A 16,138-nucleotide genomic window follows, 5' to 3' on the forward strand; every position below is an offset into this window, starting at 1 on the left:
CATTAAGTGTGTATTTGAATTACCATTTGTAAATGAAAGTTTGTATAAAATTAATTTTGTAAAAGTAATTTTGATAAAAAATAAGTTAGTATTAATATTGTTTATGTTTGGTAACTTTATTTAAAATGAATTATAATAAACTAAATATTGTTTGAATTATATTATTCAAAATTATTTTTAGATAAAAAATTACAGAAAAAGATATAAATTTAAATAATTATTTTATGTTATTTTATAATTTCATTTTAAATATTTAAATAAAATTTATTATATTTTTTAATATTTTTAGTACTCTAATAGAATTAATAGAATAATAATACAAATAAAAAAATATTCCATACAAAAAAATAACAATAACAATAAAAGAACTCATAAAAACAGAAATTTTATAAAAAATAATATGTATAAGAAAATATTAAAAAGATATATTATAAAAAAAAAAATAAATATATGAAGAATAAAAGACATCATTGGTATATAGAACATAAAATTTAATCCAACGTAAAAAATTAAACGAAAAACTAGAACTTTTAGTTTTTAATAAACATAAATTGAAGACAAAAAATCACTTTTATATTTACAGAATAAAAATATTGTCAAATATAAAGATAAAATTATCAAAGAACTCAAACGAATTTATCTCTTATCCAAACAAATCTAAACACCCCTTAAGTAACTATTACAATACTAAATTTAGCTGTCTACAATAATATTATATTATACTAATATATTGAGGGTTAATTCTATGATGCTTATAAATTAGTGCTTAAATTTTACTTAAATTATCTTTTGTAGTAAGTTTTGATTTTTTAAAAATTATTTATTGTTATATCTTTTAAATTAAATATTATTTTTTAATTTTTTTTAATAAATAAGCAACATTTTTTAGGCACCATAGCATTTACCTATATGGAGATAAAAGTTTGATCACAGGCTAATAGAATCACATTTTCCAAAAATAGGAAATGTAATTGATTATTTAAAAAAAAATGTAATCCAATAGAGGAATTCCATTTCGTACAAACTAAAAACTGGACTATATCACATTGACTAGTTTTTAATAATTTTTTTCCCCCTTCACGTTTGCCAAACTCAAGTCTAAATCAAGTGGTAGCCATTGAGATTAAATATTTATGAGTATATTAAGTTAATAGCAAGAAATTGATTTCTTCAAAGAAAGGAAAGGTCAGAGTTCAGACAAAAAATAAAAAAAGAAGATTAATTAAACAAAAAAAGGGTTTATCCGTTGAGGGAATATGGTCCGTTAAATAATTGACACGTGTCAAAGCTGGGTTGATTGGAGAAACCATTGGCTCCCACTGTGGTCTGTGGCAAGGGTGGGTCCCACTTAAAAGACGGAAAAGCACGTGAGCCCGCCAATGACACACTCTCTTTCTCTTTCTCTTTCTCTTTCTTCCTCACAACGCTTTCTCTCTCTTCCTCTCTATTCACTCTCATTCATTCATTCTTTTCTTTTCTTTTCTTTCATTTTCTTTTCTTTGTTGCTGTGCGTGACGAAACGAAACGATGAACGGGTCTCTCGCTCAGCGTGCGGCACAGGGCGTGTTTACCATATTCAGCAATGCTTCTTCTTCTCATTCTCAGTCTCCGTTTCCCGCATTCTTCGTTCCTAGGGTTTCTTCCTTCTCTTCAAAGCCTCCTCCTCCTCCTTCCTCTTCTTCTTCATCCGTTTACTATACTTCCTGTTCTTGCTATTGCGCCTCTTCTCTCTACTCTATTAAGCCTAAGATTAAGGCACAAGACTATCTTGCCTCTCCTCCCAAAATGGCAGCTGTCTCTACCCGCACTTTCCTCAACGCTCGCTCTGAACAAGGTTCCTCTTTCTCTTTCTTCATCTCATTTCTTTTATTATTATTATTGAGCTGGAATGAATCAAGAAACTTTGAGAAGGAATGAGGTTTGGATGCAATGATTGGGTGGATTTTTATTTTATTTTATTTTATTTTTTATTTTAATTTAATGTATGCTGTTATGGTTTGGTGATGTATTAATTTGGTTTCTTTAGGTTTGGGATTTTTGTTTTTATCTGTGCCGGCTGCTGTTTGGGCCTTTTTTTGCTTATGTAATTTATAACTAACTGCTAGACTCTAGCGCTTTTTCCAGCTTTGCATGGAAAAAGGGTGAGGATTAATTATATTGTAATGTTAGGGAAATGATTAGGTAGTTCTATGATACATAATTTTTTCATTTTTGGTATATATTTTTTGTTAATTGTATACTTCCTAATGGGAAGAGAAGGAAGGAGGATAAATCATGCATAGTTATTTCAGACACAGCTAATTTATAGTGGTCCAGTTTTGCAATTAAAAGAGAATCAAAATTATAGCCTATGACTACATATTGAGAAATGAAAATTCTGAGGGATGAAAATTACGAGGCTTGGTAATTTTAGTTTTGTTGAGCTAGTGGGAAAGCAATATATAGGTCTGTCTGTCAGTGGACTGCAGGGTATTAACATAGGTGATAAGACAAAAGGAAGATTCTGTCTGTTAGAGTCTGAGATGTAGAGATGTAGATACAAGAATATAGTAGAAGAGAAGGTATCCGCATGACTTTTTTGCTTTATTATTACTATTATTGTTATTGTTATTATTATTGTTTGAAGCAAAAAATTTTACATTGATGAGTTTTGAGTACAATCTTTCTTCCACAAAATTCATCTCCCTTCACGATACTTGTTTATTTGCAGAGCTTCTTTCTGGAATCAAGAAGGAAGCACAATCAGGAAATCTGCCTGCTCATGTTGCTGCAGGCATGGAAGAAGTGTACAAAAACTATAAAAGTGCAGTAAGTTAATATTCATATTTTTTTTATTTTTCATACACGTGCATCCTCCACACACTTTGTGGTTTAACATTCAATTTTATGCATGCTTTTTGCTGCCTGGACATTTTTCTTGACATACAATTCAAGAAGTGAAGCTGTGCATCTTCATTCTTTCAGATTAATTATTCCTACTATCTTTAAAAAGGGATGCCAGTTCCCTTATGATTCACCATGGAGCTGAATTCCCAAAATAATGTGCTTTGAGGATGACACAATAGCTGTATCTGTCAGCGCTATAATATATTCTTGTTTGTTTGCTTCAGCCTAATTGATGCATGATCGATTATTTATGTAACAAGAACTGAATATTAGTTTTTTACCAAACATCTAGCCCCCCAATTCAACACCCCCCCCCCCCCCCAAAACACAAAAAAAAAATTGCCCTAACAAAAGAAAAAACCTCCTACGTGTCTCTTTAATTCAGATGTTGGACACTGATATGAATGGTACATAGAGAGAAAGGAGAGGAATTGCAAAGAAAAATGTATTAGGGATTGCGGAGCATATGGCCAGTATACCTTACCAAACAATATCTTTTTAATCCCCAAAGAAGGAAAATATTCAAATGCATTCAATGCCTTGAGAACATAAAAACATTCAATACTTTCTTTATTTAGAATTTAGGAAGATATATTGGGGAAATGTTCTGTATAGCATGTGAATATAATTGGGAACGTGTTAGAGCTCCCGAACTCCCCGAATTCTTAGTCAAATGAACATAGACCTGATAACAGATGGTTTCCTATCTATAACCTTGGTTTCATATTTGCTTTAACAGATGTAACTTTTGGAATTATTACACTTGAAATTTTTAAAAATTTTTTTAGTGCTTTGATTATTACCTGAAACTTATTCATTGTCGTAGCATGGATAATCTTGATGATAATGAAAGCAGTTATTATTATGGAATTTAAAAGGCTTAGACAACTTAGACACGCTTCTTGTGCTTGCAATCACATTTCAGGTAGTCAAAAGTGGAAATCCCAAGGCAGACGAGATTGTTTTGTCAAATATGTCTGCTTTTCTAGATCGCATAGCTTTGGATGTGTCGGTAAGGTTGAATTCTCAGATATGCTGTGCTGCTTGTTTCCATGCTCATAGAATTTTTATTTAAAGAATATTTCATATTTAGACATGCATCTGGAATATATGCATGTTTAGCTTGATATTTTTCCCCTGCATTAGATGAATGACATGCTCAAAGCTTTTTACTGATTTTTCCCCCCCCTTTTTTTTTTTGAATAGGATCCCTTTGTCTTTGAGCCACACCACAAAGCAAAGAGGGAGCCTTTTGACTACTACACGTTTGGTCAAAATTATATCCGTCCTCTAATTGATTTCAAGTGAGTTTTAAAACTTGTGTCTCTCTTTCTTATGTTTGATATCAACCTGTTTGATTTACTGATTTGACTTTAATAGTTGATCACCTACACTTAATAGAGTAAGCTAGTAAGAGAGTAAAGACAATTAGCTTGATGGGATAGCTGTAACTACTGAGACAGTTGTGATAACTAATTTAAGATAGAATGACCTCTCTGCTCGAGGCTTGCTTGTGCTTACAAGCTATACACATCTACACACTTGTCTACACATGTATATAAAGCACAATTCAACGCTAACACTAAATTAATATACAGAATATTCAGAATCATACTCTCAAATTCTCCTCATTTCTAAAACTCTATTATATTATTAGTAAATCTCATTCATGCCATTTACTTCACCAATAGACTTGTGTTGTCTGCGGAATGTGGCAAACTGTAAACCCCATTCTCAAAGTGTTTGGGCTTTTTGATAACCAGTTTTAAATACAATATGAATTCCATCATGCTGTGCCTCAGCTTTACGCAATTTGGGTGGATCTTTGTTGCAGAAATTCTTATGTTGGCAACATGCCCCTTTTCACTGAAATGGAAGAAAGACTTAAGAAGGTTACAGTTTTTAATGTCCTTACTTTTTATGCCTTTGAGTTATCTATTTGATTATTTGCTTGCTGTATATTCTCCCTTTGTTAACATTTTAATAGATGTGGGAGGGAATTCTAAGACTCAAATATTACTGCAGGGACACAATATCATCTTGATGTCAAATCACCAGACTGAAGCAGATCCTGCTGTTATTGCACTGCTAATTGAAAAAAAGGCCCCACATCTTGCTGAAAACATGGTAATTTTTTTATAATTTGTTTTGTTGTTTTAACAGTCTTTGTGTACATGTGTAACTGCTGAAGTAATTGAATTCTGCCAATTGTTATACAGATCTATGTAGCAGGAGATAGAGTTGTTACTGATCCTTTGTGCAAGCCCTTCAGTATTGGCAGGTTTATTTTATACTTCTCTTTATTAAATTTGAAATATGCCCATATGTTTATTTTAACAAATGTAGTTGACGTAATAATCTTTGTTTTTATAGGAATCTGATTTGTGTATACTCTAAAAAGCACATGCTTGACGACCCCTCACAAATAGAGATGAAAAAAAAAGCAAATACACGGAGTTTGAAGGAGATGGCTGTGCTTTTAAGGTATATCTATTAGTGTAGAGTTAATAACTGTTTTTCTTTATAGATTCTGAATTCTGTAGTTTATCAATCTTAGTCCATGTTTTCTTGGAACCAGTAAGTTTTGAAATTTAAATATAATTCTTAAAAGGAAATATAAAAAGTAACTGCAGAGAATTTCTTCAATTAATTGTTTGTGTTGGTTGGTCAAATGTCCATTATTTTGGCTTTCAGCTGTTAAAGTTCTGTTTTTTGGTACAGGGGTGGATCTCAGCTAATCTGGATTGCCCCAAGTGGTGGTAGGGATCGAACAGATCCAAAAACTGGAGAATTTGTACCAGTAAGTTAATTTTCCTGTTAAAATGAGATTAAAAAAGAGCATTACAGTCCCAGTTATTTGAAGTTATCATATCATAGATATATCATAGATATAATGTAACTTAATCATATTGACCAGTAGAATAGTTCAAACTCATGTTTTCTTGTAGTTATTCTTTTCTATGCTGACTTTTAGGTTGTTTTATGCTTCCATTAGTTTACATAGATTCTCTTTAGATTGTGTCAGATAAATCTTAACCTAAGAAAAACATTGAGGGTGATTTTTCAAGGTCAAAAGGGTATTAAGTTGGTGACAGTGATAGACAGAGTTCCTCTGCCTATTATAAATCTAATGTTATCTTTCCTAAATGCAGTCCAGCAACTCTGAAAAATTAGATTATTGTTCACAGTTATTTCCTTCTCTTTTGCGTGTAAAAATAAAATATGAACATTAGGATTTGTATCAGAACTGAGAAGTTGTGAACAAACCTTGTGATCAAGCTCTACTTTGTGCATTACACTGCCAGTTCTACTATCTTTCCGTACTGATATAAGGTATTTAGGCACCCTTTGATCCTGCTTCAGTAGACAATATGCGAAGACTTGTTGAGAATTCTGGTCCACCAGGTCATATATATCCTATGGCATTACTGTGCTATGATATAATGCCCCCTCCAGCAACGGTATGGTTCTTGTCTTGCAGAGTCCATTTTGGTTTATTGTTGTTTGTTTTATTGATATCTTATATTAATGTGTGTGTACATATATTTTCAGGTGGAAAAAAAGATTGGGGAGAAAAGAATTATATCTTTTCATGGGACTGCCTTATCTGTGACTCCACCAATAAGCTTTTCTGGTGGAAAACCTGAACAGGTTTGTTAAATTTTATATCCTGGACTTTTCAGTACCCATGTTTATTAGATTTCTTATTTGCCATTGACTCCACCAGTTTTCCTGGGAGAAATCACCTATTGTCGAATTGTTATCTTCCAACTGAGGAGTTGTAATTAATTAAGAGTCATAACAATCTTATTTTGTTTAAAGCTGTATTTCAAGTACAAAAAAAGTGATATTTTTGTTTTTGTTGTTGAGACTGCACAAATAAATTCCAAGTAAAATTTATGCTTTTAAGAAGTCCCTCCCTGATCTGCCTATGACTTTTGAATGTAAAAATTGTGATGGCCTGCAAGTAGAACTTTGCCTCATCTGAATGTATTACCTACCTTCTTTTCGTGAAATGAATACTTGTGAAACTAAGTGCAATGCCTGTCTTTTGTATCCTTGAGTTCTCTACTCAAATCAACAGGTGGTTTTAACTTGTAAAATCTAAGTTTGAAAAAGAGATTGCGTTCTTTTCCATCGTTAATTTGATTGGTATGCTATGGATTATATTTGGACTTTGGAGCAGGCCAAGGATGACTATACAAAAGTTCTGTATGATTCCGTGACTGAGCAATATACTGTGCTGAAAGCTGCGGTACATGGCAAAAAAGGGTTACAAGCGTCAACTCCTAAAGTCTCGTTGTCACAGCCGTGGAACTAGTTCAAATCTGAATGTTCTTCATTATATTTTTCTCTGATAATCAGGTACAATTCTAACTTTGTAATCTTAGAAATATGCAGCTGTATAACTACACATACGTTAATCTGGCGGATACAATTTAAAGTGGATAATATCTTTAAATTTAAGTGCAGAGAAAGGATTTAAATGGGAGGTCCGAATAATATCATATTTACTTAAACCTGGAAAATTATAATTAATATTCTATTTTTCTCATTTTTTTTCCTTTGCTGAAGGTCGAAATGTTTTTTTCCCCTTATAAGACGCTTTCAAGCAATTTTATCCGAGTCTCACCAGAGTGCAGAGGGAATTGCTCGTTGCTTGCTGCCTTCACCCAATGAATGATTAGCTATTTAGCTGGATGGAAGTTTGCAGGCACCTTTTTCTTAAACCTTTTTGTTTTGTTTTTTGAATTTTTTGGATATACCTTTATGATATAGTTGAATTCAGCAGGAACCTGTTTCAAAAGGTTCAAATTCAGCCACTTTACTGTACAGGTCCCTCTTAGTTCCGGTCCCATTGACTGATCATCAAGATTACTACATTTGAATATTATTTTGTTACTCACAATTTTGTGTATCAATCTCTTGTAGCTAGTTGAATGAATACATGAAAGCTAATTACTACTTCCATGTATAACTTTCAAGTCAAATTCATTCCACAATATATATGATTGTTTGGCCCTACTACAACCTGTCTCTTGATGAAATGTTTTAGATTGTGAGATTGGATGAAGAGCATTAAATATTTTTTATTTTTTGTTGTCGTCCACGGTATCTTCCAGTGCTATAGGCCAAGGGTTAATATGCTGCAAATCTGAACTTTATTTAAGAGTTTATTATTGATCAATGGATTGCTGCTTTAATAAGGCGGATTTCGAACCCCGTTTTTATTCTATCACAAAGACAGGGTCTAACAGTTTTTCAAAATAAAAATAACAGATTTTCTTGGGTTGCTGACTTGCTGTGTGCCCCGTTATTTGTTTGAACTGGCTGTCTGTCCTTTAATACTTGAATATGGATCAAAGCAATTATATTTAGGCCCAGCTCGTAAAGAACATGCTTGGGCTATTTATGAGGTGAAAAAAAAGAGAGAAGAGAAGCTTATGTCCTTATCCTACTTTTTAATAGTTGACGTATACCTTTAGCCGTTTACGCTGTAGTTGTTCAGGTAGTAAAAAAAAGTGAGTCATTTTAAAAGAAAACGGTAAAGTGATAGAAGAAAAGTGACAGTAAATGTCTCAATTGATCATTGAAGGATGCTTGTCCTAGTCCTAACACTGCCAGTGCCAATGCTCCTACGGAAGCAAGCACACATTTGCTGCTGCTACTTCTTTGCCATTTGCCCAATCCTCTTGCATCCCATTGCATTTGCATCTCCATCATCTTTTTCTCTATTTAGGGTTTTCCTTTTTAGTGCCTTTTGCTTTCAGCATGGGGAAAGCCAATTTTCACTTGTGCTGATGGATTTCGTTTAGGTCATCAAGATCCTTTCAAGATTTTAAGCTTGGTTTGAGGGTAAAAGTGGAATATATGTCTTTCTACGCAATTTTATCTCTTTGAAAGGAGACTTAGGTGTAGCTAGAGTAGTGAGGCATTATTGATTTTTCTCCGTTATTAACTTCTTTACCTAATTTTTGTTACTATATGCATGCCATTTTTCATTTAATTCCTCCTCTAAATTTTAACTTGGTCCTTTCTATACTTAAATTTCCCTTTTCCCCAGCTTTGCTGTTTATAGCAATATCATCACTGTCCCACAGCAGCAACTTAGCGTTAAAATCTTGAAACACTTGGAATCGAGCCAGGCCCCATGATGTTCATTTTACCCTATGTCTTTCAAGTTTCAACTAGGGTAAACTTCTCTACCACATATCAACAAGAGAGAGAAATTAAAAATACAATATTCTTGGAGCATTTCTTTACTAGGTCTACTTCAAGAACATGCATATATACATAATATATAATTTTAGGGGTTTCATTTAATTTTTAAATTAAATTAAAATTGGTAGTTGAACATATTTTCGACTACGTATTAAATGTAATATAAATTTATGTACAATTTTTCTAAAAAAAAAAACTATAGTACTAGCTAGTTAATTATAAGGAAAATTAAGACTTGACATTTATTATTTTTTATTATTTGAAGAGGTGGTGTCCACTGTCCACAGAAATATACAAAAATATTATCCTTCAAATTCCTATGTGAAACACGAGAAAGGGTGAGGGGTACCCTCACTGTATTTTTCTAACTCCATGCACAAGAAGATTCCCCCAAGAATGACACTACTACACCTATTCAGTTCAAGATTTTACCTTTTATAAAATGACAAGGATCAATTTCGGGGAAATAATAAACATCGTTTAGATACGTGGATATATAAATTTTTTTGTTAGTCGATTATTGTTAGGATTTGGTTGAATTAATCCCATATTGCTTAGGATAGTAAATGGAGTGAGTGACCTAGACTATAAATATGAGGCTAAGTTCTCCATTTGTTTTTGCACCAGTCAGAAACACTTTAAACTTGTATCTGATTTTTCTTTTCCTCTATACTCTTTGATTAGAGAGTGTTGTGAGGTGTAGTTAGATATTTGCTTTGAGAGAGTGTGAGTGTACTGGGGTGCCGGTGTTAGAGAGAAAGAAGTCTATATGTTGTAACAATTTTCACATAGTGATATTCTCTGGTTGTCATTTGACAACGGCCGTGGTTTTTTCTCCGATAATTAGAGTTTCCACGTTAAATTCTTGTGTTGTAATTGTGTCTATTTTATTTCTCTATCAAAGGTGTTTTCTCAAGGGGAATGGTGTCTTATTCCCAACAATTATTAACTGATTTTTTTGTTTCTTTACTAGTATCGGTTACAAAAAAGAAAATACACAGTTTGGTCCCTATAATTACACTTGAGCCTCAAATTAGTTCTTGATATTTCAATCGTCTCAATTTAGTTTCTGAACTTTTCAATTGACTCTGTGACGAAAATCACGACAGGGACTAATATGATTAAAATTTAAAAAGTTTAAGGATTAAATTGAGGTAATTAAAATTTCAAGAATTAAATTGAGATTAGAGTGTAACTTCAAGATCAAACTGAGTATTTTCTCGTTACAAAATTAAGAAACATGGTATTCTATCTCTGGTCCCCATTGAATAATTTGTAGGTGGTGGTAAGTGGTAACGTTACGACACGATTAACCCTAAATAAAGCTTAGGGCGATGTGATTATTTAATTAATAGAAAGAAAATGAGTGGCCTAATTAAGGTTGCATGCACGAGACTTACGAATAATGTCACATTGTCATGCAAGTATTTAATAGTATATAATTAGTATTTTACTAGTTACGATAAACAGAAGAGTGGCAACAAGATCTTGCCGAGGAGTGTGCATGTTCAATTCCTTCGAGGAGCCAATTACAGCTTCTAACCAAACCATATACATTATAAAGATACCACATCTATAATAAAATCCAAACAAATAATATACATATATGTTGTTATGAGAGCCAATTAAGTATAATATATGGCTCGTTTTAATTTCTTGCATTGTGGTAAGCTCTGGGGGTGTGTGTGTGAGAGTTAATTAGTTTAAAGTATAATGTCATACTTAAAATTCTTATAGCTTAACTTTTGTTTTTATTTATAAATGTGAAAACATAGTTCAGCCACAAAAAAAAAAAAAAAAAACTGCGAAAACAAATGCAGGTTTTATTTTATACATGTGATGTTCTATTCTGAAATTTATCATAAATATTTAATTTAATTTCAAAATCTTAAACGGTAAATAAGATAATAATTTAAGAAATTTATTTCTGTTAATAATTGTGTTATGTTATTGTATGGTTATTCTCTTTGTGGTGTAACTCGTCCAGTAGCAGTGATTGAATTTGCTCTATTTTTTAGTGGATGAGGTATATCTTGATGGATGAATAATACGAGTTGTAAATATCTATAAAAGCTTAAGTCAGTAACAATAACAAGAATTCAGAACTTAGCTTTGAGAGATAGAAGGTGTTTAACATTAGGTGAATGACATTGATGTCATATAATCGTTTGATCATTAAATCAATAATGATGACTATTAGTATGGTCAATTATAAACTCAAAATTAAGATACCATAAAATCGAATTATGACTCCTACGTAACATTTGTTTTAAGATACTGAGACAAATGTTGGGAGATTGAGACTCAATATCATGTTTGTTGATTCAGAGATTGGTATTAAAATTTCTGTCTCTATCTCCAAAAACTAAAATTTCAGGATTTTAATACCTAAAAAAAAGTAGAAACATAGGGGACTAAAATTTTTAGAGATAAAAAGTGAAACTTTAATAACATTTTATATCTAAAATATCTTTATTTCAATTAATTAATTTCAATTTTACTTTTTTATAAATTAAATTAAAATTTCATTCTTATTTTAATTTCTTTCTCATATTTTGTATCAAACAGAATATTGAGATTTATTTCAAACTCTGTCTCCGTCTTTTCATCTCTATCTCTCTACCAAACACTATCTAATGTACAATAAAGACTACAATAAATAAATTATTTTTCATGTTATTCTAAAAACAAAAAAGTTTGGAAAACAAAAATATTTAACTCAAAACTGCCAAAACTTATTTTTACTTTATTTATGTGACTTCAGTTCATTAATATTGTAATATCGCTTTTTTATAAATGAAACTAATATTATATCATTGTCATTTATATTAGTTTATTCCTTTATGATGTGTATACATTGATTACTCATTTATGGTATTTAATTTGTACTATAACAATAAAAGCACATTCATTTGCATTATAGTAACAGAAATTTAGTCATCATTAATTAGTTAGTGTCTAGTAGAACTTTTTTATATAAAAAAAAATGTTAAAGAGTTATTAAAATTTATTATATTTTATTATCATTTTTAGTAATCAATTCAATTTATTTTGTTTAGTAATTTAAGAATATATTTTAACCTACAGTTTTAAATATTGATAACTAATTAATAACTAAAAATAATAAATTTTGATAATTTTTTAATATTTTTTTTATTTATTGTTTATCATATTTTGATTACCTAATATTATTCTTCAGGGTAGAAATATGCATGCTCTTATTATCTTGTTTTCCCAGCTAATTTTTTTATTGGAAAAAAAAAACTCAGCATAATTATTTGGTACCAAGGCGCAAGGCTCCAAAATCCAAATAAAGAATGTAATTAAGATAGATAACTTGTCAATTGTGCTACAGCGATTCTTGAATGCCTTTATTAAATAAAGTATGTTTAATTGTCCTTAAAAGTAGATAATTTTGGATCTGGAAATAACCTCTATGGCCAATATGAGTGAACCTTATTGAATAAGAGAATATAATAATAATATATAAAAGAGGTGGAAAATGTAAAATAGCGGAATAAAGAACTTCACTTTTTAAAACAGAAAATAAAAAATTGTAGATTATCAAGTTACTGGAGATGTCAAACAATTTATTATATATATAACTTAAAGTCTTAAATACTGATATGAATTTAAATAAAATTATATTGCTCATAAATTTTTTATAGGATATATATTTTTTCGACCCAACTTTTGAATCAAAATAACATACAATGATAATCAAAATGTCAAATTTTCCATTGGAGATTCTGTACTGTGTATAAATTAAATAAGATATATATTAAAAAATCTTTGAGCTCAAGTTTAATTATTTTTCTTTTATTTTATATTTTTCCATTCTTAGCTTGTCTTTCCTTTTTTGTATTTTATTTTGTGTCATCTTCATCATTGTCATTTACATTTATTACAAGGTTATATTCACATTTTAATACAAGCTATCTAGTATTCATGTTCTTTAATTATATGATTCCACTTATTGGCTAAGGCTTGGTTAAAATTCATTTTATTACTTTGAACAATTTAACATTGCTGTAAATCCATGTACAAACTCATAAAAAGGAATAACCATATCTGTTTTTTTAATTGAAATCATAACACACTACAAGAGAATATGGAACATTGCAACGTTTTTTTTTTATGATTAGCAGCAGTTTTATTTGGTCACTTTTTATCTGTTTTCATTCAGTAAAATTCTAGTAATAATATTTATTTAATTTGACAATGCCATCTCATTTGATCCTAGCTTTTCTCTCTCTATATATATATATATTTGAGGAACATTAAACAATATAAAATTTTGTTTAATTGAATTTGAAATATGAACATAAACATATAGAGTGCTATATATTTAATTTGGAAACTGAAACTAAAAAATTACAAAAAAAAAAATGCTAACTATTCCAAAGAATCAAGCTTTAATATATTCTGAAAGATAGTTAATTGGACGAGTTAAATTAGAATATATGACTTTTATCCTTCCCTTCGTTCCAATACTAAAATATGTTCTATATTTTTTCGCTCCCACACAAAAATATATACAAAAATATTAGGAAATTAGTAAAATTTATTAATTTTTATCTATTATTTTTAGTTATTAGTTCAATTTTTTTAGTCTAGCAATTAAATTCTATATTTTTAGTCTACATTATTAAATATTGATAATTATTTATTAGTAAACAATAATAAATTCTGCTATTTTTTATTATTTTTTCAAATATATATATATATATATATATATATATATATATATATGAAACAATTTGTAATTTTCAGTGTTTTTGGTTTATCCAAATTAGATTTTGCAATATTCCTAGTGATACACGTGGCAAAAAAGGAGAGGAGGGAGACAAGTTGAGGGAATGAGGGGGTGTTGTGGTGTGGGCATGGATGACATAGTCAAATTTCAAATCATATAATGTGATGTGTGATATGTGCATGCTACACTGATTAATCTTATCACATTGATTTTGATATATTTCATGCACAACCTCTCTCTTCTTTCTCTGCAATCCTTCAACAAAATTCAGGGGACTCACCTACACGCGCCACCTTCAATTGCCCCATTTTTATTTATATTATATATTATATATGACGAGAAATATTTTGATATATTTTTTTATACATAAATTTATAAAAATATAGTTTTATTATTTCAAAAATTTAAACATAATATTTTGTAGTTAAAATAACAAATTATGTATTATCTCAACAAATTTTATTTTATTAGTTATACAATTTTAATAAGAGAATAAATCAATTGACACGTTAGTATTTAAAAGTATCTATTAATACACTAATCAGATTAAAGTGAATTGACGTTTACCAAAACTGATTTTAAAAAAATGATAAATACTTTATTATTTTTAAAATAAAATTTTGAATTCAAATTAAAAAAAATTATCAAAAGATTTATATTAATCAAAAGAGTAAAGTATTACATGTTACAATTAATAATAAAATATTATAATACTGACAAATTAAATTTGACAATACAAAAATTAAAATTAATTTTTAACTATAAAGATAATTTTCGATAGTTAAAACTATATCTATACCTTAAAAAATAATAAAAAATTCTTAAATTATCCTACTCTATGACATAACATAATCACTCCCAAATTCTAACTTTATCTATTTTCATTCTTTAATAATCTTTGCCACTATTTTCAAACTCCCAATCCCTTTTTCAAATTCTCTTTTCTCAATTTTCTATTTTCATTTTAATTTCTCACTTTCTTTTTTTTTTTAATTTTCTCCTATTCTTTTCAACCACACAATAACTTTAGAGGCGATCCAATAAGTAGGAAATAATAGAATAAAAACAAAAAAATTAAAAAAAAGAAAATTTGAAAAAAAAGAGTGGGAGTTGGGATAGTGAATAATAATATTAAAAAATAGAAATGGATAGAGTTAGAAGAATAATTTAAAATTTTTTAGACTTTAAATAACTTTATCTATTAAAATACATCTTTTATAATTACAAACTATTTTTAATTATTCTATAATTAAATTTACCAGAATAATAATTTTGGTACTTTACTCTCTTGTCAAAAATAGTGCCACAATTTGTTATTATGTGGGAAGTAATGGCCTATTTGGGGCCCTATTTTGGATCAGAAAGCATTAATATGGACCCCTTTTATAACCCTAACTATTAGATAAGGCGACACATGATATATATCACTGTTACTTGACCAATAAAATTTATTGGCGTACAGTATTATACATTATGAATAAACCAAATCAGAGTTCATATGCAAAACACTGTTCCTTAATCAATTAAAATTTATTCATAAATGTTAAGTCAAAATAAAAATGATGATCTCCTCATTCATTTTCGTGTTTGAAAAATGACATTGAGAACCATATGTTTCCCAAAGACCCAACATCCTCTAACAAAATACCCCATTATACATGACAATTTTTAGATCAGCAATTTACTTGGAATTTACTACATTATTATTTGATTAAACCTTTAATTGGTACAGTCCAAATATAAAATTTGTTATTAAAGAATCTAGCTTTTAAATGAAGTATATTACATAATAAATAAATAAATTTGTTAAGACTAAAGTTTAGTTTAAAGAAAAAAAAAAGATTACTAGTATATAGTTATATAATTCTGTTAAAATTTACAAATTGATATGGAAAAAATTAAAACTAATTAATAGTTTTAATTACATATCTGATAAATTTAATAAAATAATTGATAATATATCGAAAAAGTTAATCGTATTTTAGTTAATTTAATTATTAATAAGATAAAATTTTTGTGGCTTTCTTGCAGACAAATTTAGAGTGGTTGGCCTCTTTTCCACTAAATGGGTAGTCTTTTTGTGTTTCAATTTTGTCTTTGTGTGGTAGTCTTTTTTTTTTTTTTTCAATTCTCATAAACTTTCTCGTCTTTAATAGGCTCACAATAATAAATTAATAATAAAGCTAAGAAATTAAAGGAAACCACACATTGATTCCACTTTGCATGAGTAATGAAGTGTAAAAGGCAAACATCTTGTTCAATAATCACTCTATT

General features: G+C 29.4%; 1 protein-coding gene across 1 annotated transcript; it reads left to right on the forward strand.

Moving 5' to 3' along the window:
- Nucleotides 1-1,357: 1,357 nt before the first annotated feature.
- LOC112800056 (glycerol-3-phosphate acyltransferase, chloroplastic-like) lies at nt 1,358-7,914 on the forward strand. Its single transcript, XM_025842111.3, has 13 exons — nt 1,358-1,834; nt 2,711-2,808; nt 3,812-3,898; nt 4,093-4,190; nt 4,721-4,778; nt 4,912-5,013; nt 5,106-5,167; nt 5,260-5,370; nt 5,608-5,686; nt 6,228-6,347; nt 6,439-6,537; nt 7,073-7,251; nt 7,462-7,914. Exons 1-12 carry the CDS (start codon nt 1,528-1,530, stop codon nt 7,205-7,207), a joined length of 1,356 nt encoding a protein of 451 aa, XP_025697896.1. The 5' UTR covers nt 1,358-1,527; the 3' UTR covers nt 7,208-7,251; nt 7,462-7,914.
- The last annotated feature ends 8,224 nt before the right edge of the window (nt 7,915-16,138 follow it).

This window comes from Arachis hypogaea, chromosome 5 (genome assembly GCF_003086295.3).
Source record: "Arachis hypogaea cultivar Tifrunner chromosome 5, arahy.Tifrunner.gnm2.J5K5, whole genome shotgun sequence".
Taxonomy (NCBI): Eukaryota; Viridiplantae; Streptophyta; class Magnoliopsida; order Fabales; family Fabaceae; genus Arachis; species Arachis hypogaea.